This window comes from Anabrus simplex, chromosome 1 (assembly GCF_040414725.1).
Source record: "Anabrus simplex isolate iqAnaSimp1 chromosome 1, ASM4041472v1, whole genome shotgun sequence".
Lineage (NCBI taxonomy): Eukaryota > Metazoa > Arthropoda > Insecta > Orthoptera > Tettigoniidae > Anabrus > Anabrus simplex.
Genome location: NC_090265.1, coordinates 1,561,047,849 through 1,561,075,552, shown reverse-complemented (window position 1 = coordinate 1,561,075,552; position 27,704 = coordinate 1,561,047,849). Strand labels below are relative to the sequence as shown.

Genomic DNA, 27,704 nt, shown 5'->3' with positions numbered 1-27,704 from the left:
ATTCTGTATATACAAATAAGCTTTTGAAAACATGTGTTAATTTTATTTTAGAACTGTACATAAACCAAACATGACATTTGGTAGGACTGCAGTAACAGTTGTTACTACTAATCGGTTTGGATGTGATTTCCCTTCAGCTCTAGAGTTTTAAGACTTGTTTTAACTTATGAGATAGAAATATTTCAAGGAATCGATCAGTTATTTTGGTTTTAGACAGTCTGAAATTGATGGTGTTCAAGTTTTAAATTACAGGTCACTGTGATTCGGGATTGAGAGGTTTATTGAGTTTGTGAAGTGTTCAGTAAAATCCAATGCAGTAATTTTTGGAACAGGTGACGTTTGAGGAGACAGTGATCCAGATGCTTTTAATACCTTTTAATGTCATTTGTGTATGTTTGTACATTTGTTTTAGTTATTAGATGTACTTGTACAGTTTTATATTATGGCTGATGATGGCCAGCCAAGGCCGAAACTAGTTCCTCGATTAAAAATGTAATGTAAATGTTACATAATATAGTATTGACAAGATGGACCATTACGAAATAAGTTTAGTTATAATTGTCATAGCATCTAAGTTAAAGTATAAGATTTCCACCTACTCTACTACACTTTATAATCTTACAGATTATTTAATTAACATTACATTTACATTTAAAAGTGTACATGTTTTGGCTCAATTGAGCCATCATCAGCAGTGGAAAGACAAAATGTGTGCAGTACCACACATACATCTTATGATGGTCTACCGATCTGCAAGGCCTATTTACATGAATATTACGAGGATCTAGTCCCTGACATCTTCTATCACTATGAAGAATAACTTCTAGACATCATTTCAATCCCGTATTGACTACATTAACATGAATATTACATACAGATCGTATTTTTAAAATCTTTACTCACCTTTCGCTCCCGTAAAGCAAAGTTGGTCTGAAAACAGACCGATGTAAAGATAGTTTTGTCTGGGAGCTGACTTCCTTCTTACAGAATACTGCTGATCGCAACTGCGAGCTCACTGCATTAGCTTTACTACACCTTGATTCAATCTCACTTACTATATTACCATCCTGGGAGTACACACAACCTAAATACTTGAAATTATCGACCTGTTCTAGCTTTGTATCACCAATCAGACATTCAATCCTGTTTAATTTCTTACCTACTGACGTCAATTTAGTCTTCGAAAGGCTAATTTTCATACCATACTCATTGCACCTATTTTCAAGTTGCAAGATATTAGACTGCAGGCTTTCGGCACAGTCTGCCATTAAGACCAAGTAGTCAGCATAGGCCAAACTGCTTACTACATTTCCACCTAACTGAATCCCCCCTGCCATTTTATACCTTTCAACAGATGATCCATGTAAACTACGAACAGCAAAGGTGAAAGATTACAGCCTTGTCTAACCCCTGTAAGTACCCTGAACCAAGAACTCATTCTACCATCAATTCTCACTGAAGCCCAATTGTTAACATAAATGCCTTTGATTGATTTTAATAATCTACCTTTAATTCCGTAGTCCCCCAGTATAGTGAACATCTTTTCCCTCGGTACCCTGTCATATGCTTTCTCTAGATCTACGAAACATAAACACAACTGCCTATTCCCCTCGTAGCATTTCTCAATTATCTGGCGCGTACTGAAAATCTGATCCTGACAGCCTCTCTGTGGTCTGAAACCACACTGGTTTTCATCCAACTTCCTCTCAACCACCGATCACACCCTCCCTTCCAAGATGCCAGTGAATACTTTGCCTGGTATACTAATCAATGAGATACCTCGATAGTTGTTACAAGCCTTCCCGTTCCCTTGCTTATAGACAGGTGCAATTTTGTCCAATCTGAAGGTACCTTACCAACACTCCACGCTAATTTTACTACTCTAAGAAGCCATTTCATCCCTGCCTTCCCACTATACTTCACAATTTCAGGTCAAATTTCATCTATTCCTGCTGCTTTATGACAATGGAGTTTATTTACTATCCTTTCCACTTCCTCAAGCATAATTTCACCAACATCATTTTCCTTCTCCCCATGAGCTTGGCTGTTTGCAACACAACCAGGATGATTTTCTTTTACATTGAGAAGATTGATTTTCTTTTACATTGAGAAGATGTTCAAAATATTCCCTCCACCTCTCCAGTGATTCCCTGGGATCTATTATGAGTTCACCTGAATTACTCAAAACACTGTTCATTTCCTTTTTCCCTCCCTTCCTAAGATTCTTTATTACTGTCCAGCAAGGTTTCCCAGCTGCTTGACCTAACCTTTCCAGGTTATTACCAAAATCTTCCCACCACTTCTTTTTGGATTCAACAACTATTTGTTTCGCTCTATTTCTTTTATCTACGTACAAATCCCTGTCTGCCTCGGCCCTTGTTTGGAGCCATTTCTGATAAGCCTTCTTTTTATGTTTACAGGCTGCTCTCACTTCATCATTCCACCAAGATGTTCGCCTTTTCCCATCTTTACACACAGTTGTTCCTAGGCATCCCCTTGCTGTTTCTACTACAGCATCCCTGTATGCCACCCATTCACTTTCTATATCCTGAACCTGCCTACTGTCTACTGTTCGAAACTTCTCATTAATCATATCCATGTACTTCTGTCTAATTTCCTTGTCCTGGAGATTTTCTACCCTTATTCGTTTGCAGACAGATTTCACTTTCTCTACCCTAGGCCTAGAGATACTTAGTTCACTACAGATCAGATAGTGGTCTGTATCATCGAAAAATCCGCAAAAAACTCATACATTCCTGAACATTTGAACATTTTGAACATTTAGAGTGTACAGATCGGGAAAGGGTAGCACTGACGCGGATTTGGAGTTATTTGATAGGATAGTCAGCTATGTGGGAAACGACATGGAAAGAAATGTGATTGTAGCGGGAGATCTGAATTTGCCAGATGTCCATTGGGAAGGAAATGCTAACGACAGGAAGCATGCCCAACAAATGGCAAATAAGTTAATATGGGAAGGACAGCTGATTCAGAAAGTGCTGGAACCAACCAGAGGGAAAAATATCCTGGATGTCGTGCTGATAAAACCAGATGAGCTCTATAGGGAAACTGAAGTAATAGATGGTATTAGTGATCATGAAGCTGTTTTTGTGGTAGTTAAAAATAAATGTGATAGAAAGGAAGGTCTTAAAAGTAGGACTGTTAGGCAGTACCATATGGCTGATAAAGCAGGCATGAGGCAGTTTCTAAAAAGTAACTATGATCGGTGGAAAACGGTAAATAAAAATGTAAACAGACTCTGGGATGGGTTTAAAGAAATTGTTGAGGAATGCGAAAACAGGTTTGTACCATTAAGGGTGGTAAGGAATGGTAAAGACCCACCTTATTATAATAGAGAAATAAAGAGACTAAGAAGGAGGTGCAGACTGGAAAGAAATAGAGTTAGAAATGGCTGTGGAAGTAAGGAGAAATTGAAGGAACTTACTAGAAAATTGAATCTAGCAAAGAAGGCAGCTAAGGATAACATGATGGCAAGCATAATTGGCAGTCATACAAATTTTAGTGAAAAATGGAAGGGTATGTATAGGTATTTTAAGGCAGAAACAGGTTCCAAGAAGGACATTCCAGGAATAATTAATGAACAAGGGGAGTGTGTATGTGAGGATCTTCAAAAGGCAGAAGTATTCAGTCAGCAGTATGTAAAGATTGTTGGTTACAAGGATAATGTCGAGATAGAGGAGGAGACTAAGGCCAAAGAAGTAATAAAATTTACATATGATAACAATGACATTTACAATAAGATACAAAAGTTGAAAACTAGAAAAGCGGATGGAATTGATCAGATTTCTGGGGATATACTAAAGACAATGGGTTGGGATATAGTACCATATCTGAAGTACTTATTTGATTATTGTTTGGTCGCAGGAGCTATACCAGATGAATGGAGAGTTGCTATAGTTGCCCCTGTGAATAAAGGAAAGGGTGATAGACATAAAGCTGAAAATTACAGGCCAGTAAGTTTGACATGCATTGTATGTAAGCTTTGGGAAGGCATTCTTTCTGATTATATTAGACATGTTTGTGAAATTAATAACTGGTTCGATAGAAGGCAATTCGGTTTTAGGAAAGGTTATTCAACTGAAGCTCAACTTGTAGGATTCCAGCAAGATATAGCAGATATCTTGGATTCTGGAGGTCAAATGGACTGTATCGCGATTGACCTGTCTAAAGCATTTGATAGGGAGGATCATGGGAGACTACTGGCAAAAATGAGTGCAATTGGACTAGACAAAAGAGTGACTGAATGGGTTGCTATATTTCTAGAAAATAGATCTCAGAAAATTAGAGTAAGTGAAAATTTATCTGACCCTGTAATAATTAAGAGGGGAATTCCTCAAGGCAGTATTATCGGACCTTTATGTTTTCTTATATATATAAATGATATGAGTAAAGGAGTGGAATCAGAGGTAAGGCTTTTTGCGGATGATGTTATTCTCTATAGAGTGATAAATAAGTTACAAGATTGTGAGCAACTGCAACGTGACCTCGAAAATGTTGTGAGATGGACAGCAGGCAATGGTATGTTGATAAATTGGGTTAAAAGTCAGGTTGTGAGTTTCACAAGTAGGAAAAGTCCTCTCAGTTTTAATTACTGTGTTGATGGGGTGAAAATTCCTTTTGGGGATCATTGTAAGTATCTAGGTGTTAATATAAGGAAAGATCTTCATTGGGGTAATCACATAAATGGGATTGTAAATAAAGGGTACAGATCTCTGCACATGGTTATGAGAGTGTTTAGGGGTTTTAGTAAGGATGTAAAGGAGAGGGCATATAAGTCTCTGGTAAGACCCCAACTAGAGTATGGTTCCAGTGTATGGGACCCTCACCAGGATTACCTGATTGCAGAACTGGAAAAAATCCAAAGAAAAGCAGCTCGATTTGTTCTTGGCGATTTCCGACAAAAGAGTAGCGTTACAAAAATGTTGCAATGTTTGGGTTGGGAAGAATTGAGAGAAAGAAGAAGAGCTGCTCGACTAAGTGGTATGTCGGGCTGTCAGCGGAGAGATGGCGTGGAATGACATTAGTAGACAAATAAGTTTGAATGGCGTTTATAAAAGTAGGAAAGATCACAATATGAAGATAACGTTGGAATTCAAGAGGACAAACTGGGGCAAATATTCATTTATAGGAAGGGGAGTTAGGGATTGGAATAACTTACCAAGAGAGATGTTCAATAAATTTCCAATTTCTTTGAAATCATTTAGGAAAAGGCTAGGAAAACAACAAATAGGGAATCTGCCACCTGAGCGACTGCCCTAAATGCAGATCAGTATTGATTGATTGATTGATTGAACAGATTTCCTGAATTCAAAGTCTGTTAAGATATAGTCTATTATGGATCTGGTACCCCTAGCCTCCCATGTGTAGCGGTGAATAGCCTTATGCTTGAAGAATGTATTCGTAACATACTAGCACAGAAGTCCAGCAAACACTTCCCATTCCCATTAGCTTCCATATCTTCCCCACATTTACCAATCACCCTTTCGTATCCTTCAGTTCTATTCCCAACTCTAGCATTGAAATCGCCCATTGGCACTATTCTATCCTTGCTGTTGACCCTGACCACGATGTCACTCAATGCTTCATAAAACTTATCAACTTCATCCTCACCGGCACCTTCACATGGTGAATACACGGACACAATTCTTGTCCTAATTCCTCCAACTGACAAATCTACCCACATCATTCGCTCATTTACGTGCCTAACAGAAACTCTGGTGCGTGCAATGGTATTCCTGATAAAGAGCCTTACCCCAGACTCTGCCCCTCCCTTTCTAACTCCCGTCAAGTACACTTTATAATCTCCTATCTCTTCCTCGTTATCTCCCCTTACCTGAATATCACTTACTCCTAGCACATCCAGATGCATCGTCTTTGCTGACTCAGCCAGTTATATTGAAGAAAAGTTATACATTTTTTCTTATGTACTAATGTATTTTATTTTGTCAATCATAATTTTTATACAGTTTTCAAAAATAAAAACTATTAATAAAAATTCATTTTGTAATTATTCTGACAGGTGTTCCTGCCAATATTTCCTAGATTTTAATCTACAAAATAAAACACCTGTATTTGTTGTGATGTGATTTTAAGGGGAGGTGATGATAGAAAATTTTGATTTAAAAAAGAAAATTATACGAGAGATGCATGTTTTGGGAATACGTTCCTAACATTTCATGCCTGAAATCAAATTTGGAATAGATCAATTTTATTACTCTAAAAAATCCGAGATCTTGTAAGAGCCTACTCTGTCAAACATTATTTCCTGTAATTACCGTATTTATGCAAATAATCCCTGCCGCCGAATAATCCCCGCACCCTAATTTTAGGAAGTCTAATTTTGTAAAAAATGAAATGAATTAAAAGATTAACATAGTTATAAACAAACATTTCATATCACTCCGCAAGGCCCATGTGTCCTTTACGCAAATATGAACATGTTAATCTACGGATATAGCTGCTTTGCCTGAGATGATAAAAATACATTATCACTGCTATACAACGCCATGAAAATTAGCAAGTAGGCCTACTTATGTGACAGGTATTTCATTAATCTGAACTTGCAATAGGTTCGAATCCCTGTAGATTGGAAGGTTCCTTGTCACTTGCATCACTAGAATCATCTCCTAAATTACAAATTCGTCACACACCATGTCTAAAACACTTCTCACACGCGGTCTCTTTTTACTCGGATAGTAACACAACCAGTGGTGGATAATTCTTTTCGTGCAATGTAAACACTTGAAACAGACACACCGGTGAACTTGGATGTTAGTTTTGCGATACAGTAAAACCACATTATTACACGATTTTGAATTAACTGCCAACTCGTAATTCAGAAATGCCAACTCTTGCCGCGTAACAAAATAATCTGATACGCACAACTACATGTAATTAACATTGGCTCACAGTTTAAACCTTTCAAATGCCAAGGCAAAAATCTATTTCTGAAATGTATCCAACAAGGCGCATTTACGTTATTCAAATAATCCACTTGGATAACTCGCTGGCAAACATAACCGCACGCAATGAAAGAAAAAAGAAAAGCATGATTTAAAGACGAGGACAAATTATGCTGGCTCCCGTGTGCAAGTGTTTAATCTCTTGGTTTACTGTACAGTTTGCATTTTTTGATGCCTTGTACTTGTACGGATATTGCCCGACGCCCTTAAAACATCGTGGCTTATCGAACTTTCCTATGATGAAGGGAAGAAGTCTTTCACTTCTGTCTGCATTGTAATGCAGTACAGTGACCCATCTCCTTTAAAACCATAAGTCTGCCTGGGCTTGGCAGTAAAAAAAAAAAAAAAAGCAGTCAGCATTGACAATATTGTTCGGTACGTACAAATTGATTATAATTATGAGCTATGCTTTATCGCACGGTCCTCGTACCGGCGACGCATCTTTCAAATGTCTGCCTTATCAACTGTCGATGGTAGGTTCTGCGCCTATCATGGTTGTAACGGGTAACGGGGAATCAGGGTTCGATTCCGGAGAGGGAGCCTGAGAAACAGCTACCACATACAAGGAAGGCAGCAGGCGCGCAAATTATCCACTCCCGGCACGGGAAGATAGTGACGAAAAATAACGATACGGGACTCATCCGAGGCTCGCCTACTGTTGGCACTGCCAGTCTTTGCGGATTCTGCTTCTCTGCACACTGCCTGCCCCATGATATTGTGGCATTCCTCAAAACGCCGAATACAAAAGAATATGATTTCACTGGAACTTAACAACTATGAAACACACTATAGGCACACCAAAGTGAGTGGAAGTGCGGAAAGCTATCCCTTCACATTCCGGAAGACGCATTCTATTGTGATGCGGAGAAATTTTGAATTTAAATTACTCTGTAAAATACTGGTTTTTTTTATGTAAAGGCAGTTTAAAATTAGAAGTTTGTATAGTTTTCCATTTAAATATGGGATATGGGGATGATTTTATACAGTCTGTGGTTACACAAAGCATACTGTACATCCAACATAGAAAACTAGGTGAGCCAGGAGCATGTTGCAAATAAAACCTGCACCCCAATTTCGTACCTCAATTTGTTTGAAAAAAATTTGCGGGGATTATTCGCATAACTGGTAATATTTAGATCAATTTTAGAACCATTAGACATATTATATTGAAAAAAAAAAAAAGCAGGAAGCACATACTGGCTATACATATAAGCTGCCTATCAGGCAAGTTTGGTGTAACACCAGAAGTGACTGCCAAAATTATCACTGCCTTTCAAATACTACTTTGAATTGATTCTAAGGGGAATAACAGTGAGAAAAACTAGCATCAAGAAACCATGGTATTGAAACCAAGTAATATCAATGGTGCACAGTTTGTAAGACTGATATTTACTGACCTTGGTGCACTCAGGCATGGGTTTTCTTAGCTATTTCTTTTTCTAAATACAGTACAGTATGGTCCTTACCTGTGTATTGAGGTAGTAATGCTTCCACAGAGGCCTCAACTTGTGTTGACCACCTACATCCCAAATGGTGAACTTGAGATTCTTGTACTCAACTGTTTCAACATTGAAACCAATGGTTGGAATCATAGTCATAAATTCATTTTGTTTCAGCTTGAAGAGAATACTGGTTTTTCCTGCACCGTCTAGTCCTAGAGTTACCACTCTCATCTCGATCTTTGGTCCAATGTGTACGCGATTGTCCTAGACATAAAATACAGCTATTATAAAGAAGTTCATTTCACATGATCTTTTTCACCGATCAGTTCACATTGGCTGCAAAATAACATTTCACTGGTAAACAGTCAAAAGATTTAATCTCTTTGAGTAGAAAGGCAGAGAGATCAATGAAAGTAATAAGAGGACAATGAACTAACTTCCCAGTAATATTAGAAATATTTGGCTGTGACCTTTAACACTAACTTATAAAAATTATGGACTTCAAAACACAATATGTACGTTATATGAACAAAATCATGAAAACTACTTCACAAATAAGTAATGCACCATTATAGAAATTCTATAAAATGGTTCAGTGTTCATAAAATATATTTACCTGGACATGAACACACTCTCTCTGTGTAGCTGATGCAACCAGTTTAAAAAGTCATACCAGGTTTCTAGTTCATTCTCCTAAATTCTACACTAATGAAATTACAGTATAACAAATAAAAACTGATGAATTGTTTTATTGTAAAGATACAGAAGAATCATTATTTTACATTTTTTGTGTGTGGGAGAGCAGGGATCATAAAAAATAATGTGGAAAACGATACTTGCAGGATTTCATGAACAAATCAGATCTTACTTAAAACATAAATGGACAAACTTTTAGTTTTTTCATTATTTTCCTTGTTGTCAATCAAACCCTCCTAAGTCAATGAAAGTAGCAGGGGCACACATCTCCTCTAAACATACTGCCATCAATTGATGCATAGGTTTCTAAATTTCTATATCTATATCTTCTCCTTATCGTTACATATGGGCGTATCTCCACAGGCAACTCCAGTCATCATGGATACTTTCACTGGAGTTGCACTTCTGAGAACAGTTCTGAGTTGTGAGAGGCAATACTAGGAAATAGACTGATGTTGCAAAATGGTTTACCAGCAGAATGTTAATTTTCATTTCTACTTCTTTTCTGACTATCTAGTCCTAGAGTTATCACTATCATCTCAATCTTTTGTCCACTGTGTACTCAGTTGTCTTAGACGTAAAATATTGCTTCATATCAGGAGCTTTCTGCAATGAAGCACTGTATGACATCCGAGTCTATTGGTTGTAGGACACTGGTGTCCTGCTCCATGGCTAAATTGTTAGCGTGCTGGCCTTTGGTCACAGTGGTCCCGGGTAAGATTCCTGGCAGGGTCGGGAATTTTAACCATCATTGGTTAATTTTGCTGGCATGAGGGCTGGGTGTATGTGTTGTCTTCATCATCATTTCATCCTCATCATGACGCGCAGGTCACCTGCAGGTGTCAAATCGAAAGACCTGCACCTGGTGAGCCGAACTTGTCCTCGGACACTCTCGGCACTAAAAGCCATACGCCATTTCATTTTCAGGACACTCTTCCAATTCAGTGAATAGATTTATACAGGAATCTTTTGGAGAAATGAAAACTCATGCAAATGGCAGCAAGAAGTTGTCAAAAAACAGACTATCTTTCTCACCTATGCACACACATTACTTTTTTTTTTTTTGCTAGGGGCTTTACGTCGCGCCGACACAGATAGGTCTTATGGCGACGATGGGATAAGAAAGGCCTAGGAGTTGGAAGCGGCCGTGGCCTTAAGGTACAGCCCCAGCATTTGCCTGGTGTGAAAATGGGAAACCACGGAAAACCATTTTCAGGGCTGCCGATAGTGGGATTCGAACCTACTATCTCCCGGATGCAAGGTCACAGCCGCGCGCCTCTACGCGCATGGCCAACTCGCCCGGTCACACACATTACTATTTAGCTGGCTAAGTAATTTCAGAAAATACTGGTCACCATCCAAAACTCGTTATATGAAGAATACTCAACTGGTAATTTCATAATATTCTTGAAACACCTGGGGTTTGCTTATTTTTCTATCAGAGCAGGACATGCTTATCACATCTGTCACTTAACAGTATCATAGAACAAGTCATGACTATTTTTTGGTCAATTTGTGATAAAGAGCCACATTAATTCGGACAAGTATTACACTGAAACAACAGTTAAGCATGTGACGGATAAAATAAAATTTAAAAACTATAGCCAAATGCTTAAGTAATTACAAGAATGTATGATACAAAATGGTGAGAGAGGTAAAGCACCCAGAAGAGAAAGTCATATGTAAGATATTCCACAGTTTACGGTAAGAAATAGAGGCTTGTTTCTTGTGTGTTCTAACTCAGCCTGGGTTTTAGCATTGGAGTTTTTTCTTACAAAGCTCCACAACAGAGCTGTCTACTACAATACTCTTGCTAGCCAGTCTTTTATACACTGACCAACGATACTACTTAAAGCGGGAGATACATACAACTGAAGCTGAAAAGTTCTTGACATCCTTTCTTTCTGAGACATTGAGGACTGTATGATACTGCCATCCACAGGAATTCGTGAATCATCATCATCATCATCATCATCATCATCATCATCATCATCATCATCATCATCATCATCATCAATTCTCAACTTCAGCACACCAAGTGGGGGTTCCTGAAGCCTGGGCAAGTTAATATCAGGTGAAGTAAACATTCTCCAACTCGTACCTCGATTCCTTGATAGCATTTTTCTTCCTGGAAATTGTGTATTTTTCGATTTTGTTACACACCTCATGTTTCTTACAAATCTTGACAATCTATATAAATATAAAATTAATGTCTGTCTTGAATGGATTCGAAAACTACTGAACCGTTTTCACTGAAATTTCTCAATTTGTTCCTATTCTTCTGGGAGGGTTTAGGAAGTGGTTTGAATGAAATTTGATAGATAGATATTTTATGATGAGTAATTTTATGTAATTAATTGCAAAGCCACACCAACATAAGATCGACCTTGATGGACAGATTGTCGCTAAGCGACAGCGATTTACTCTCTATCATAGTAGTCCAGAAAAAATTGCTGTATACAGGAAGATGGGAACATGCCACCATGTTTTATGAAGTACCTTTCCACATTTCTTCCTAAACCACTGGAGCAATTTCAACCAAACATGGTACTCTTATGACTTACTACCTTACTGTGGGGGTAAGCCATCCCTAGCGGTGGCAGTGGGAGGGGGTTGGCATGTAAAAATAACTGAAAAAAAAATACTGTGGGGACAAGGTACCCCTAGGGAAGGGGATGAAATGTAAAAGTAGTCAAAAACAACTGACATTAGCATTGAATGCTTAGTTTTCGGGGTTGCTAAGATGGAATGTGACACTCCGGATGCCGTGTAAAAAAGTTCAACCTCAATTAGAATGGGGGTCAGAAGGAGTGAAAAAGAAGATGTCCAATATTACAGAGATTATGGATGAATGCGAGTATGTTCCAGCATAGCTCTCACCAAACTTAGTATATATATAACTTACTATCCGGAAAAATTACTTTGGGGATAAGACACTCCTAGCACCCCTAAGGGAGGGGGTGAAATATACAAATAATAATAAGACCAAGCAATATCAGTGCAGAGAGAGTGAGAGAGAGTGTGTGTTTTTTCCAGTATACCTCTTAACCAAACTTGGTACGCATATCACAATATAATTATTAAATTAATGTCGTAATGGTCCACGTTTCAATACTATAATATGCAATATTCTAAATTGCGTTAACTAGGGACTAGTTTCGGCCAGGGCTGGCCATCTTCAGCCTTAATGTAAAACATCTAATAACTAAACAAATGTACATGCACACAAGTGACATAAAACAAATGACACAAATATATACAAATTGACATTAAAAACTGGGATGAAATTATGAGTAAATTAGAAATAACTAGGTTCTAAATTCTTGCATCTTGAGTATGCTCATCATCAAGACTCGTTCAAGTATTAATATTCACAGAACTGTTAGTTCTAACACTGCTAATCATTACTAATTCAATTGTAATTGTAAATTGTACTAGTTCCCGTTTACAATTGAATTAGTAATGATTAGCAGTGTTAGAACTAACAGTTCTGTGAATATTAATACTTGAACGAGTCTTGATGATGAGCATACTCAAGATGCAAGAATTTAGAACCTAGTTATTTCTAATTTACTCATAATTTCATCCCAGTTTTTAATGTCAATTTGTATATATTTGTTTCATTTGTTTTATGTCAATTGTGTGCATGTACATTTGCTTAGTTATTAGATATTTTACATTAAGGCTGAAGATGGCCAGCCCCAGCCAAAACTAGTCCCTAGTTAATGTAATTTAGAATATTGCATAATATAGTATTGCAAGGTGGACCATTACGACATTAATTTAATAATTATATTGTGATTACAATTCAATATGGATCAGAACCATGAAGTTTATCCTATGGTTGGTACACATATGGCGAAAAAAATATTGTGGGGTAATACACCCCTAGCATCCAAGGGACAGGGGTTAGGAGGGGTGACATTTAAAAATAAACGACAATGAGCAATGTTAGTGTCAAATCCATAGTTTTCTGGGTTGCTAGATGAATACAGTAGAACCTCGATAATTCAAAATCAGTTAAATTCAAAATCCCGCCTAATTCGCAGAAGCTCTCATTCTTTCGAAATACGGTAATTCATAATTCGAAGTACAATGTCGGCCCCATTACCAAAATTCAGAATTCTTAATTTGAAACGGCCTTTACATTTTAAAACAAAAGTATGTTACAGAGTAATTTAAAATCAACATTTATCCATGTCATGATAGAACATGTCTTCCAGAAAGTGCAGAGGCAGCTTTCCGCACTTTCACTTACTTCGGTGTGTCTCAGTGTGCTTCATAATTGATAAGTTTGAGTGAAAAAGTAATTCTTTTGTCATTAAAGTACGAAGGCTTTCACGGCCGGTGTCAATATAATAAAAATCTTCCGGGCTGTTATGCCGTGGCGCAGTCGCCAGCAGGATACAGGGGAGCGTATCTACACGACGCCACAGAAGATGACTACCGCAGCAGTATGTAATAGATAAGAAAAATGTTCCACCGATCAATACATTTATTGTGGATGAATAGTACCGGTTTCGACCTATCTTGGCCATCATCAGCTAGCACACAAATTTACAGTCATGGGATAAATTACAAAGAAGTTACTTAAGAGCATCCGGATGTCTGATAAAAAATGGAAGTAAAATATGTTGCAGTATGTTGCGTTAAAATCAACATAAAAATAAACGACAATTTACAGTCATGGGATAAATTACAAAGAAGTTACTTAAGAGCATCTGGATGTCTGATAAAAAATGGAAGTAAAATATGTTGCAGTATGTTGCGTTAAAATCAACATAAAAATAAACGACAATGAGCAATGTTAGAGTCAAATCCATAGTTTTCTGGGTTGCTAGATGAATACAGTAGAACCTCGATAATTCAAAATCTATTACAATGAATCCAATCAATACGGAATATGAAACTTATAAATAATAATACTGCAGCAGTAGTCGAAACGTCTGGGAGAAGCGAGAGGAGTGGACCACGGCATAACAGCCCGGAAGATTTTTATTATATAATTCTTTTGTATTCAGAATTTTGGGGAATGCCATAATATCAAGTAGCAGGCAGTGTGTGGAGAAACAGAATCCGCAAACACAGGCGATTCCAACAGTTAGCGAAAAAGCGTGGCTCACATAATCAATTCGTACGCACCGAACAATATTGTTAATGCCGATCAAACTGCATTCTTTTAATGCAGAGCTCAAATGAGTCGTCTATTTGCAAAACCGGCCATCTCCCACAAAAATTTAAATCCAATTTTTGTGCTGAATGTGTTCTCTGTCCACTTTTACACAAGGTAGCAAACTATTAGCTGCAAGTTCAGCCTCCAACCAGCTTATTTACTTCATCAAAAATTGGAGTTAGTTGCAAACACGGCCGTCCGTGTATGGTTATGAGTTGCAATACCAGTCATCTCCTCTAACACTAGAGGGCAGAAGAATTGCAGCAATTGTGTGGGAAAGAACAGCTTATTCATGGTGACTGTTGTAGGTGTTACAGTTCTGTTGTAAGGAAAGTTGTGGTTTTTATCATAGAACTGTGTAGCTATTATAATTATATTGGGACAAATGGACACTAAGGTTGATGAAGTGACACCTGAAAGGGCCAGAAAAAGGCAATGAAATAGCATCAGCATTTTATCATAAGCTAAATACTACTGATATGTCCAATGTTTCATTTTATAAGGTGTTTTGCTGATGGATGTGGGGGGAAGAATAAAAATTCTGTTATGATATCAATGCTCTCCTTTTGGTTTGTCACAAAGGCACCTAAAAGCATTAAGGAAATTGAGTTAATTTTCCCTGTGACAGGCCATTCATTTTTACCATCCGATAGAGTTTTCGGGCTCATTGAAAAACAAGATAATAGAAACTGTAATACCACCTGAGGAATTTCTTAACGTTCTTTCTCAGTATGGCAAATTATTTCATCCAGGAAAAGATGACAATGTTCCCTACTTTGACTGGAAAACAGAATGTACTTCTATTTTCAAGCCTACAGGGAAATGGCACTTCAAATTTTCTGCTGCAAAAAGGGTTATTCTGACCAAATCAAAAGGAGGCAATTCAGTGTTAAATCAAGGTGAACCCAACTACAGAATAGAATTTGGAACAAAATTAGGCATTTGTAAGAAAGGCAAAAATGTTTTGATGATGAATCCAAAAGTTATACATATTGGTAAAATAGTAAAGGATTTAAAGGCAAAAGATGAATCTCTATTGACTAAACATTTTGGGACTCATATTGAAGTGCTTAAGTTTTACAAAGAACTCATTGATAACAATAACCTTCCACAAAACAATCCAGAAGATGAGGAAGATGCATGTGAGCACAGTGTAGACAATGGCATTAATGTTTAATTTAATGTTTAATGTTTTTAACATTTAATTTTTGAAAATTTAATTCTGGTTCATTGTGTGTAAATACATTGGCTTTTTATACTGCATTGATTTTTTAAATTAACTTTTAAATAAAGCATTTTTTGTACATTTTCATTCCTTCAGTTTCTTTAGTTTGATGCAAACCCAGCCATCTCCAAATTTGAAATTTAAATATTTCAAATAATTATACGAAAACATTGGCATTCTGTAACATTCCTTACAATGCTATTTATAAGTGATATAGCAAATACAAATAATTCTAAATCTCTTTATTTAGATTTTATACGTTTTTTTTTTGTCTCCTGAAAAATTTAACCATTTGGAGATTGCCGGTTTTGCAAATAGACGACTCAAATGGACTTATGGTTTTAAAGGAGAGAAGTGCCAGGTGGGAAATCGTACAAGGGTGGAGATCATTGCACTGTGTTGCAATGCACGCGGTAGCGAGAAACTTTATCCCCTCGTCATAGGAAAGTTCGATAGGCCACGACATTTTAAGGGCATTTTTGGGCACTTTCTGTGCAAGTACAAGGCATCTAAAAATTGCCAACAGTACAGTAATCCAATAAATAAAACCATTTGCACAGGGGAGCCAGCATAATTTGTCCTCGTCTTTGAATCGTGTGTTTTCTCATTTGTTACGTGAGGTTATGTTCGTCAGCAATTTATCCAAGTGCTTTATTGGAACACTGTAAATGCACCTCGTTGGAAACATTTTGGAAATAGTTTTTTTTTTTCCATAGCATTTGAAAGGTTTAAACTGTGAATCAAGGTGATTGCATGCGTTAATGTGTCTAGAATACTTTGTGATGCAGCAAGGGTTGGCATTTTTGAATTAAGAGAGAAGTGCCATGGGGGGAAATCGTACAAGGGTAGAGTGACTGTATTGTGTTTCCCCTCGTCATAGGAAAGTTCGATTAGCCATGATGTTTTAAGGGCATCGGGTACTTTCCGTGCAAGTACAGGCATATAAAATGCATACAATACAGTAATGCACAGGGGAGCCAGCACAGATTTCTTCTCGTCTTCAAATCATGCTTTTTTCTTTCCGTGCGTGAGGTTATGTTTGTCAGTGAGTTATCCAAGTGCATTATTTGAATACTGTAAATGCACCTTGTTAGATACATTTTGGGAATGGATCTGTTTCCACGGCATTTGAAAGATTTGAACTGTGAATCAAGGTTAATTGCATGCAGTAACGGGCCTTAGAATATTTTGTGACGCACCAAGGATTGGCACTTCTGAATTACGAGATGGCGGTTAATTCGAAACCACGTAATTCAAAGTCAGGTTTTTGAGTCCCAACGACTTTGAATTAACGAGGTTTTACTGTATTGACACTCCAGATGCCATTTAGGTTTAGTCCCCATCGGCATGGGGGTTGAGAAGGAGTGAACAAGAATGAGACATATTTTCCGTAACTCTTAAGTAATTTCAGCTGATTAGAGCTCACAGAGTTCACAAGTGTCAGGAAAAGCAGAGTGACTGTGCAGTATGATGATGTTTTGTTTTGATGAACAATCTTTCTTAACTTATTATTGAAACCATATTGCTAAAGGTCATGAAATGAGATGGATGTGTTTTCTTTTGATCCTCTATTATGAGAAAAATAAAATACCTCTAGGTTCATATATGGAAATTAAAGGTAAACGTCTGTAGAGGAACATGGAACACAATCCCTTTCTCTTTATGAATCTGTAGAATTGTCTTTATCACATGACATGTGAGTACAAAATATATTCTGTTCTGTATATTAGAATATGCAATGTGAACTCTTTATTTATTTTCAAGGTGTCCTCCCTTTTTTTATATTCTGGATAATTACCATAATTAGGGATATATATGAAAAGCAGATGCCGTTGGTGAACTCATTCTTATGGCAGTTGGAAATTAGTACAAACGGAGTCACCATACGGATCAACGGGGACGCTGCAGCCAATCTTCTCACCACTGCCATAGGTTCTCAACGTCTAGGTTTTAGCACCACCCTGCAACCCCTCCCACCACCACCTATAAAAACTCCACCTCCCGCTTCGCGCTGCAGACTTCTCACTTGCGTCATATGAGGGGTGGATCCCTCTACTGTTGAAGACACCATACTCTCCGAGCTCAACGCAAAAGGCATCCTTGCAAAACGGGCATTTTGGATTAAGAACACAATCGGTCCAACATACATGGTACGGATTCTTCTACCACCACCAGGCGACATCGACCGGGTGGGTACTGGTCAGCGGAGTCTCCATTCACTGACACCACCATAAAGCTGAGCCATCTCGTCCACCACTTTTCCAATCCATCAGGTGCGAGAGGTGCCTCACCTACAACAATCATCCCACCACTCACTGCACTGCTCAAAGTCTGGTATGTGGACACTGCAATCAACAATAAGCTACACCCAGATGTCCCAACATACACCAAGCACCCCAGTGTTATACATATGGAGGCACTCATCCAGCATACTCACGCCATTGCAAAAGCCACCATCCACGACCCCAAAATCGATCAAAACCAGCAGCCCCTATTAGAACCATTGTCCCACCCACATCACCAAACCGTTCCCCCCCCTTTTTTTTACCATCACAATTGAAGATCTCATCTGTTTCATACCTATCTCACTGCCCAATATTCACCCCTACAACAGATCCTTAGTTCTCACTCACCTAGAAGCTGCAGCAAATCAAACATTAAATCTCCATTTTTTAACCACCCAATCTGGCTTAAATTTTCATTTCAACTTCACACCTCTGGAAACACTAGTTTAAACTCCCACAGCTCTCTTGTTTTGTAAATAAGTGCCACCTTCTACGAATATGTGCCGGCCCCGTGTTGTAGGGGTAGCGTGCCTGCCTCTTACCCAGGGCCCCCGGGTTCGATTCCCGGCCAGGTCAGGGATTTTTACCTGGATCTGAGGGCTGGCTTGAGGTCCACTCAGCCTACGTGATTAGAATTGAGGAGCTATCTGACGGTGAGATAGCGGCCCTGGTCTAGAAAGAAAAGAATAACGGCCGAGAGGATTCATCATGCTGACCACAGGACACCTCGTAATCTGCAGGCCTTCGGGCTGAGCAGCGGTTGCTTGGTAGGCCAAGGCCCTTCAGGGCTGCAGAGCCATGGGGTTAGTTTAGTTCTACGAATATGTACATCTCACAATGTTGCCAGTCATAGTATGTATAAAGTAGGCTTGTACAGTAAGTGTATCAAAAGAAGAATTATGGTAAATAGTACCCTCATTACAACCTTCGCCATCTGCTTCCTTATTTGGAATTCCAGGCGTGGGATACAATGGAAAATAACTTAAATTTTTGTTCAAGCTGTAAAACTGTGGTATTTCCAAACCAAGATCTAGCTATAAAAAATATATATAAAAAAAGAAATGTTGATATATATTATGCAAGCAAACAATTACTTTCCTTCTTGTATATAACAAATAAAATAAAATAAAATAAAATAAAATAAAATAAAATAAAATAAAATAAAATAAAATAAAATAAAATAAAATAAAATAAAATAAAATAAAATAAAGAGGTAAAACCCTTAACCAAGAGGACACAACCCCCTCCCATCTCCACCTTCACATCATTTTACCCACCTCCTTTGTCCTTCACATCTCCCCAACATGCCTCCATCTCTTGGCCAGAGGGAGGGCATAACCCTCTAGGTGGCCCAATCCACCCCTTCAGGGTGAGGAATGAAAACTTTTGATGATGATGCCTCCACGGTGTGCACTAGCCATGTATCTTGGTAGGTGAGCTATTTACCAACTGATCAGCCCAACTTAACACACTGGGGAAAAACGCTGGCAACCAGGAATGAGTTAGCTGGAAAATTTATAATGTCCAATAACTGACTGACTATATTGGTATTATAAATTTATTCATTCGGGACAAATATTTTAGGTTCCCTATGAGAATCAACAACTATATCATCTGATGGCCAGGCAGGCATCAATTTTTGAAAACGAGACAAAGTTGCTCATAGTGCATTGGCACTGCTGGTGGCTCCAAGTAGCCTACGCAGTGGTCTCCATGGTATGCACAAGCCATGTGTCTTGGTAGGTGTGCTATTTACCAACTGACGAGCCCAACTTAGCACGCTAGGGCAAAACGCTGGCAACCAGGAATGAGTTAGCTGGAAAATTTATAATGTCCAATAACGGACCAACTATGTAAGTATCTTACTGTCAATACGGACCAACAATGAAGTTTTTAACATGCAACAAGTGGTATGTTGCGAGCCGTCAGTGGAGAGATGACGTGGAATGACATTAGTAGACAAATAAGTTTGAGTGGTGTTTTAAAAGTAGGAAAGATCACAATATGAAGATAAAGTTGGAATTCAAGAGGACAAATTAGAGTAAATATTTGTTTATAGGAAGAGGAGTTAAGGATTTGAATTATTTACCAAGGGAGATGTTCAATAGATTTCCACATTCTTTGCACTTATTTAAGAGAACACTAGGTAAGCAAGAGATAGGGAATATGCCACTGGGCAACTGCCATAAATTAAGATCAGTGGCGACTGACTTGACTGCACTCCATTACTTTTGTTTTTATTTATTTTTATCTTGTAGTACTCCTTCTCCAAGACTGCATCCAAACCATTCAGCAATTTCTCCAGATCTGCAGACATAGACAAAATAATATCAGCAAATCTCAAGAGTTTTGCTTTTCTCTCCTTGGATTGTGATTTCCTTTCCAAATTCTTCTTTTTCTTTAACGCCAGTTCTGTATGAACAATGAAAAGGAGGGGGGACAAACTGCAGCCGTGCCTCACTACTTTCTGGATTGCTGCTGCTTTTTCATAGCCCTTAATTCTTATCACCGCAGATTGATTTTTGATGCAAAAACAAAAAGACAAGGGCAATCTCCATATCTTCATCCACTGCCATCTTTGAATTCACCACTGTAATGTTTCTTCCCATTTATTGTAATTAACTGGTTTTCTTCTTATCTCACACATGTATCAAGACAAATTCTGTCAAGATGGCTCCTCAATGAGAGTTGATGCCTGCCCTTCTGACGAAACTGGGAAAAGGAAATGAACTCCTCGGGGTTGAGAAGAGATGGATGAAGAACAGGGATTTATGAGGAGAGAGCCTGTCTATTCAAAGATAGCAATGTATTGTGACCGTATCGTCACAGTGAATATTGATTTTGATTTTTATATTTGGGAAAGAAGTAGGCTTGAAGCTGCCTTTGTGAGGATGCTGGTGGTTGCATCATATTGCGCAATCCTTCTCGCCATAGCGGCACCTAGAGCACGCAGTTGATGGCTCAGAAAACCCCCGAACTGAGCGCGCGTCAAGAAAGAAGGCAAAGAAGAACACAGTTTTTGACGACTCTGCCTTGAAAACAAATGCCAACTCACAGTAGAGCCAACATAAGGGGGTGATTTCAGAGGTGTTTTCGGCCTAATAACGTTTAATTTAGCCAGGAAGCACATATCAGAGCAATTAGTAGAATATGGGATGAATGGCAAAATTATAAACCAAGGTAAAAGAATGTCATCTATGAAAGTGCGTCTAAATGAGATTACGTAAGTGGCTTGGCGTCATAACGCTAACTGGGAAACCAGATGCTAATGGGGGTTTCCCTCTCCCACTCTGATTTTATACAGATAAATTACGACAAAACCACTGATCGTTTCGGGTTCCGCATAACATTGAGTATTTTTGATCACCGGGCCGCACAATTCGGCGCGTAGCTGACCTTCATAAACCTTATGATTCAGGAGATTTCAAAATTAGAGTGGGGACGAGATCCCTGGAGCCACCACCACTCCGAGTCTGTCCATATATGCACGCACTTCCGAGGGTGAGAATGAGTCCAGAAGCAGTCTCCGGGGTAAGATGACGGCCAGTCAGTGAGTGGAATTGTCATTCCTTTGTATTGTAAAAAGTGAACAAAAATGGGAGCGTAGCTTATATTATATCTCTTGTGCAGTGTCGAAAGAGAAAGTAATTGGACGGTAGTGCTGTGTGCACGACATATCGGCCGCGAAGCAGCCAGTGATTACGCGAAATTACGTAGTACATTATGACTGTGTAATTAGTACACTACGTAGTATCAAACTCCGGATGGAGAACACTAATTTCGAACTAATTTCCCGTAGCAGTGAGAGACCAAGTTCAGGGCATCTGATTTTAATATTTGAATCCTTTGTTTTTAAAAGTAGACGTGTGAAAAGGGTACTATAAAACCCACGTTAGAGTATGAACAGAAGTCAGGACAAAATTGTAGCACTGAATGACGGGGAAGTGATAGAAATGCAGAAAAAGACGAACTAGACAGGATATCATGATAAATACAGTTAGCTAATGTCACAGCAATCTGAGGGGATGAACTATTGCAGTGATAGTACCGTGAATGACCGTCTTAGCTTATCAAAGTGAAGTAGACTAGCTGATTCATCCATTCGAATTATCCACACGTGACTTTCGTGTGTCAGAGAAAGGAGAAGTGAAGTTTTGTCCGTAACGTGTGAGGAAGGAGTTGTGTAAAATCTGTGTGAAATATATTTTCCAGTGATTCCAATACCAATATTATGGATTACACAAGAGCCGTCAAGGGACATCTAGAACCCAGGACTGTACGAGCCAGCGCCATGGAGTAAGAGTCATCGGCGGGTCTCTGGAGACCCGGACATGTGGGACGCACCAAACTATTGAGTACTAAGCTATGATTTTTCCAATGCTAGTATTTCCCCTCCCTTGTAAATATGAAACAATTTAAAGATATGGTTAAGATAATTATAATATCAAATTGACAGGCTAGTTCGCTTGGAGTGGTCAGATGAGTCCCTTTACAGTCTATTTAATTTGAGAGTATTGGGGAAGGAAATGATCTAGGAGAAATTGTATGTAGTTTGGGGATCCCTTTTAGTTACTGCATGAGCATGTTATTTTATTTGTGTTTGCGAGTGCTGTCGAGGAAGGGGGGAAGATAAATATGAATTTTGGCAGGTTCATGTGTAATACTCTATCTGAGTGAGTGAATAAAGGAGTCAGAAATGTCGGATGATAGGATCCTCGCCAAGTGCCTGAAAATATATAAGTGGATTAGCTGCAGCACTCTCTTTTAATATATCAATCAGTAGATTGAGTTGCATGGTAGAATAAGTTTTTGGGCTGTATATGGATGTTGTGTGAAGAGTTCTGTGCTGAGGTTCGAATATCTGCCCTCCCAGACACTAGTTAGGCTACATATGGTAAGGTCAATTTATTGTTTGGTAATTTCTTTTAATATTTTATTTTATATTATTATGATTTTTATTAATTTGATCGGATATTATATGCCGATATATTTGAGCTTAATGTTAATTGATGTCAGGTCCACACTCTCGCCTTATTGGTCAGAGAATTACAGAACATTGTTATTTGGTTGTGTGCTGGGGGGAGGTGTGGTGAATTTTACGGTGATGAGAATGTTTACTGAACTCCAATCCTTGGGCATAAAGGAAATACGAGCTGATTTGAGCATGTATACAATGCATCAGTTCAATTGTGTGAATTTATTGACCCACTGACTTCCGATAACGAGTGTGTCGAATGGGCCACTGCCCCAGTGTGGTAGGGGACCAGTCACGGGCAGAGATTTATAACCCCAGGGTGGGAAGTGTCCTTGTGAGAAAAGCGAGCTGGGGGAGCCGCCTGGCCAAGGAATTGGGTTCTTTCTAACGTTGTGTTTTTCTGTGAGAATAAAGACAGAATATTTTACGTAATTACGACACCCGCCACAAGCCGGGACCAAAGCAATGTAGAAACATTTGACTGCTACATCACTTGATATGATAGCTAGGGCTTGATTTCAGCGTCCCTGGTGGAGACGGCCACACGTCTCTGGTTCGAACCTAGAGCACTATAAGAACGGCAAGTCACACAAGCAGCGGATCTTATGAACCAAAATACAACCATTGTGTTCTTGTATATGTAAATAATATGTGTTTCTTTTTCAGGGTGTGAACATGTGTTTAGTTAATTAGTGTTCTATTTGAAGCTAGATTTTCGTGAAAGTCCATTGATAGTTGTTGTAAAAGACGAGTTTCAATCATGATTATGTGTATAGTTTAGTTCAATAAATGAGAGATTCATAACCACCGTAATTGGATTCATGTGTAATATTTGTGGGATTGTATTGAATTTACTGGAGCATTTGGTCATTATTTTCCCATCTGATTTATTTTTATCTATATTCTGTTGCGGTAAATTTAAGTTAGGCGGCCACTCTAAGACGAAATTTCTCAGTGTCAATTATATTTTAAATGTGTAATTTGGGACTTAATCCCGTGGAATACTACGCATCTGAAAAGTTATAGCTTATAAATGTAAATATATGAGGGTTAGTAATTTTTTGTTGTTTGTAGTAAACAGTTAAATTTAGCGGGATGATAGATCGAAAAACCCAATGTAGTAAAATTTTATTCTTTGTAAGAAAATTCAACCTTTTTGACGTATTCAAATGAAAAGGATATAACACTGAAGTTGTTGATCTATAAAGGTATGATTTTGGGTATCCTCAAATTTCAACAGCTAACATTTGTATTCCACATAGAGACTTGTTTTGGAATGTGGAGCAAAAAGCTGATTTGAATGGCAGCATGGATTTTCCGATGCTTAACAAGTGTTCAGTATTTGGTAAATTCTAATCTAACAAGGTTGTAGAAAATAGTGTATATGTTTCAACGAGCGCCAAGTAAATGTTTATAGAAAGTTATCTGTGCCTATCTTAATCGAAAATTAGCATCCATAAGCTCTTCCGTTCATTTTATGCCTTTAAGTTAGTTGTAAGATATTTTATTTTTATTGCCGCGAACGCTCTGCGCCCTCGAGAGGCCTGGGTTCAGATCTTAGGAACGGGAGAGTGGCGGTGACCTCGCTGTGCCGTAAAGGCATTTGTCGTCTCACGTGAGTGGATTAATTATATAAAATCCCGGTGCGGCGACATTGTCACAAGGCCGAAAAGGTCCCTTGATTGTCGCCTTCTATAGAACATGGTCCCATGTGTTCATGACCCGACAGGGTTACATTTACGTCGTACACATGGTCCCATGAGTCATGGGGGATGATGGGAAAGGTCCCAGTATGAAGATGTGGAGACTGTCCTTGTCCTTTGTGTTTTGATATTTTCCTTGTCCTCTCTTTGTTTGCTCCCTCTTCCTACAATGAACTGTCATTGTGTTATTCTATTGTGTGTTCCTTTCCATGTTCCCAGATGGCAGCCGGTAATGTGAACATGGTTATGTCTACTCCCGAGAAATTAAGTGTAATACTTGATGTTAAGTGCGGTAAATGCCATAAAATAGTTAAAAACGACATCCTGTGTGATTTGTGCGGTCGTTGGTGGCATTTTAAGTGCGGAAACAGGCCCAGGGAGGAAAAAATGAATGCAAATGAAGACTGGTTTTGTGACAGTGCGTTGAGAATGTTGTTATCGGTGATGGTGGCTTGAAATCTAAAATAGAGAGTATGAAAATGCGTTGGAAATTATAAATATTCTGCGAAATGACATTGAGGAACTTAAAGCTGAAAATGACGTACTTAAAGAGAAGATTAATGTGATGGAGAGTAAGTATTTGAACGGTGGATTAGAGCTCAAGTTGGATTCGATTTATGAATCTGTGCGAAGTGAAACAATTAGGCCTAAAAACTGTAGAAGATGGGAATCGGTGCTGATAAAATACGCAGGTTTCAGAAAGCGGATACTGGACGATTGTCACTTTCCCGTTTTAAAGAATAGGTTTGAACCCTTTGCAAGGGGTACTCATGAATCTGTAGGTAACAGCTCTGAAGTAAATTTTTTGGAATGTCGAAGTGAAAGTAATAAGAATCTTGTAAAACCAAGTTGCAAAAACCTCGTGGAAATCTGTGAAGATAAGACTTTTTGCCGATAGTCAGGGGAGGAATATCGTTACAGAACTAATTAGAAACAGTAAGCATGTTGTTTCTGCGGTGATTACGCATAACCTCTGAAAGTCGAAAATACTGTGAACATCTAGGAGCTACGGGGGTTGCAGTTTATCTAGAAGGGACTAATGACGTGGGAAGAAATAATGCAAGAGGAATGATCTCTTCCCTCAGATCGAGACTACAGGAGTTAGATTACACCAATGTTGTGGTATTTTCTGTTCCTCACAGACATGATCTTTCAGCATGGTCTTGTGTTAACACGGGGGTAAACAAGGTTAATGAAGAACTTTTGAAAATATGTAGGCACTTCAAGAATGTAAAATATGTAGATATAAGTAATTTGGGAAGAAGATTTTATACCTGGCATGGTCTGCACCTAAATAGCTTGGGAAAAAGGTATGTTGTAAATAGTATAATAGAGTTTGCTAATTAAATTCAAGATGTAGAATGTGTAAATGATCCCATTCCACTAAAAAACTAGATAAAGAGTCGAGGAATGGTATTAACCCATTAAGTGGGGAGGTCATAAAAGAGGAATTCCTGCATAGTGGGGAATCATTTTCGGTAAATTTTTTCTTTAGAAAAGAAATAGTTTTTGCCAACCTACACCCGCTTAAATATTATATTATGTTAAAATTAGCATAAAATTATACGTTGCGGTGTAAATTGTGTTATTATTTACAATTAAAACGAGTTTTCAATTCATCCAGTGTCAGTGCAAAAATTGCTTATGTGCCATTTCATATTTACTCCGATTCGGAGTATTATTTGTGTTGCTTATATTAATTCAAAGTTGAAATGCGTAACGCACAAATAAAAAAGTATCATATACTCCAAATAATACAGACACATTCACTCAAATATCACATTTTCCTGAAATAAAATAGAAAAATTTACTCACCACGTAGGCCTATAACTTGCCATTGAAGAGGGCAGCGAGTAATCCATGAGTTCATTCATCACAATTTTGTCACCACATTACACAAAATTACACTACACTGTTCAACACTATTTACACTAATTATTTACACACAATAGCTATAACAAATGACTGGAGAAAAATTGAAAAGAACTATTTCAGAATGGTCACTGATAGTTGCCGGCACACAGAATGTACAGCGGTCACCGAGTGTAGACTACGATCTTCTCAAATTCCCCGAGTATGGAACCTGAGACTCGCTGGCATATTTTCAATGCTCATACTTCAACTGTATGGTATAGCCTGAAGCAAGGAGAGGGGCACAAAGCGACATTGCATACTACACAACAATACTGAGTGTCCCGCCGCTGGCCTTTCGCCACGCAAACAACGCATCTCTTATTTGCGTGCAGTCTTGATTTCGAGGCTGGATTGAAATCTGGAAAATGCCTTCCCGAGAATCGAGTTGACAAGTCAACGGGTGCGGGTCTCACTGATCGAATTGGCAAGGCTGCGTTAGGGGTAGCGTTCGCATACTTCTGAAATAGTTTCTGCACAATTTGAATACGAAACTCCAGCTGAGTGAATTTACCGCCGTGTTTCTTGTATATCACAAAAGCATTGAACACTGTTATATCCAGTAGGTGTCTAAAAATCTTGTGGTAATATTTCTTCATTCTTTTTCTCGCCATACTGTATGGCACGATACATTGGTCCGATAAGTCCGCCCCTCCCATTGAGTCATTGTACTCAATACATACGACCGGCTTCTCTTTGGTTTCTCCTTTCTTGTTTACAACAGTGCGCATTTCCGCGTCATGAATACTACTCAGCATGCAGACGTCTCTCTTGTCTTTCCACTTCAAGGCCATGAGTTTGTTTTTATAGGCAAAAGCCACCTCCCCTTTTTTCAGCTTTTTCCCCATGACGTCCTTCGGAAGATTTTTTCTGTTAGATTTTACAGTGCCGACAGCGTCTGTCTGAAACTCATTGAGCTGATCGAAGAGTTCCGGGCTACTGTAATAATTGTCAAGAGCTATGAGATATCCCTTATTTAGAAGAGGTTCGGCTAGAGCAAACACTACTTTCGAGGGCTTGGTATACTGAGAAATATTTACCCCACAAACCTCATTTACTAGCTCAGTTTCCTTGCCTGTGTACCACAGGATATTCCACACATATCCTGTTTTAGCCTCACATAATTTAAAAGATTCCATCCCGAAACGAGCTTTCTTCTTCGGAATGTACATTTTCCACCCCAAGCGACCTTTCCAAAGGAGTAAACTTTCGTCAATTGATAGACGATCATCTGGTAAATAGGACATTTTAAATTTTGATACAAGAATGTCTAGAACTGGCTTCACTTTGTACAGTTTTGGGGATACTTGC

General features: G+C 38.5%; 1 protein-coding gene across 1 annotated transcript in view; it reads right to left on the bottom strand.

The window, feature by feature from the left end:
- LOC136858519 (E3 ubiquitin-protein ligase TRIM23) overlaps positions 1-27,704 on the bottom strand; it is a 218,119-nt gene that overhangs the window by 70,801 nt on the left and 119,614 nt on the right. The window contains exon 8 of the mRNA XM_067138121.2: positions 8,450-8,689. Coding sequence (XP_066994222.1) covers positions 8,450-8,689 — 240 coding nt within the window. The remainder of the gene's footprint in view (positions 1-8,449; positions 8,690-27,704) is intronic.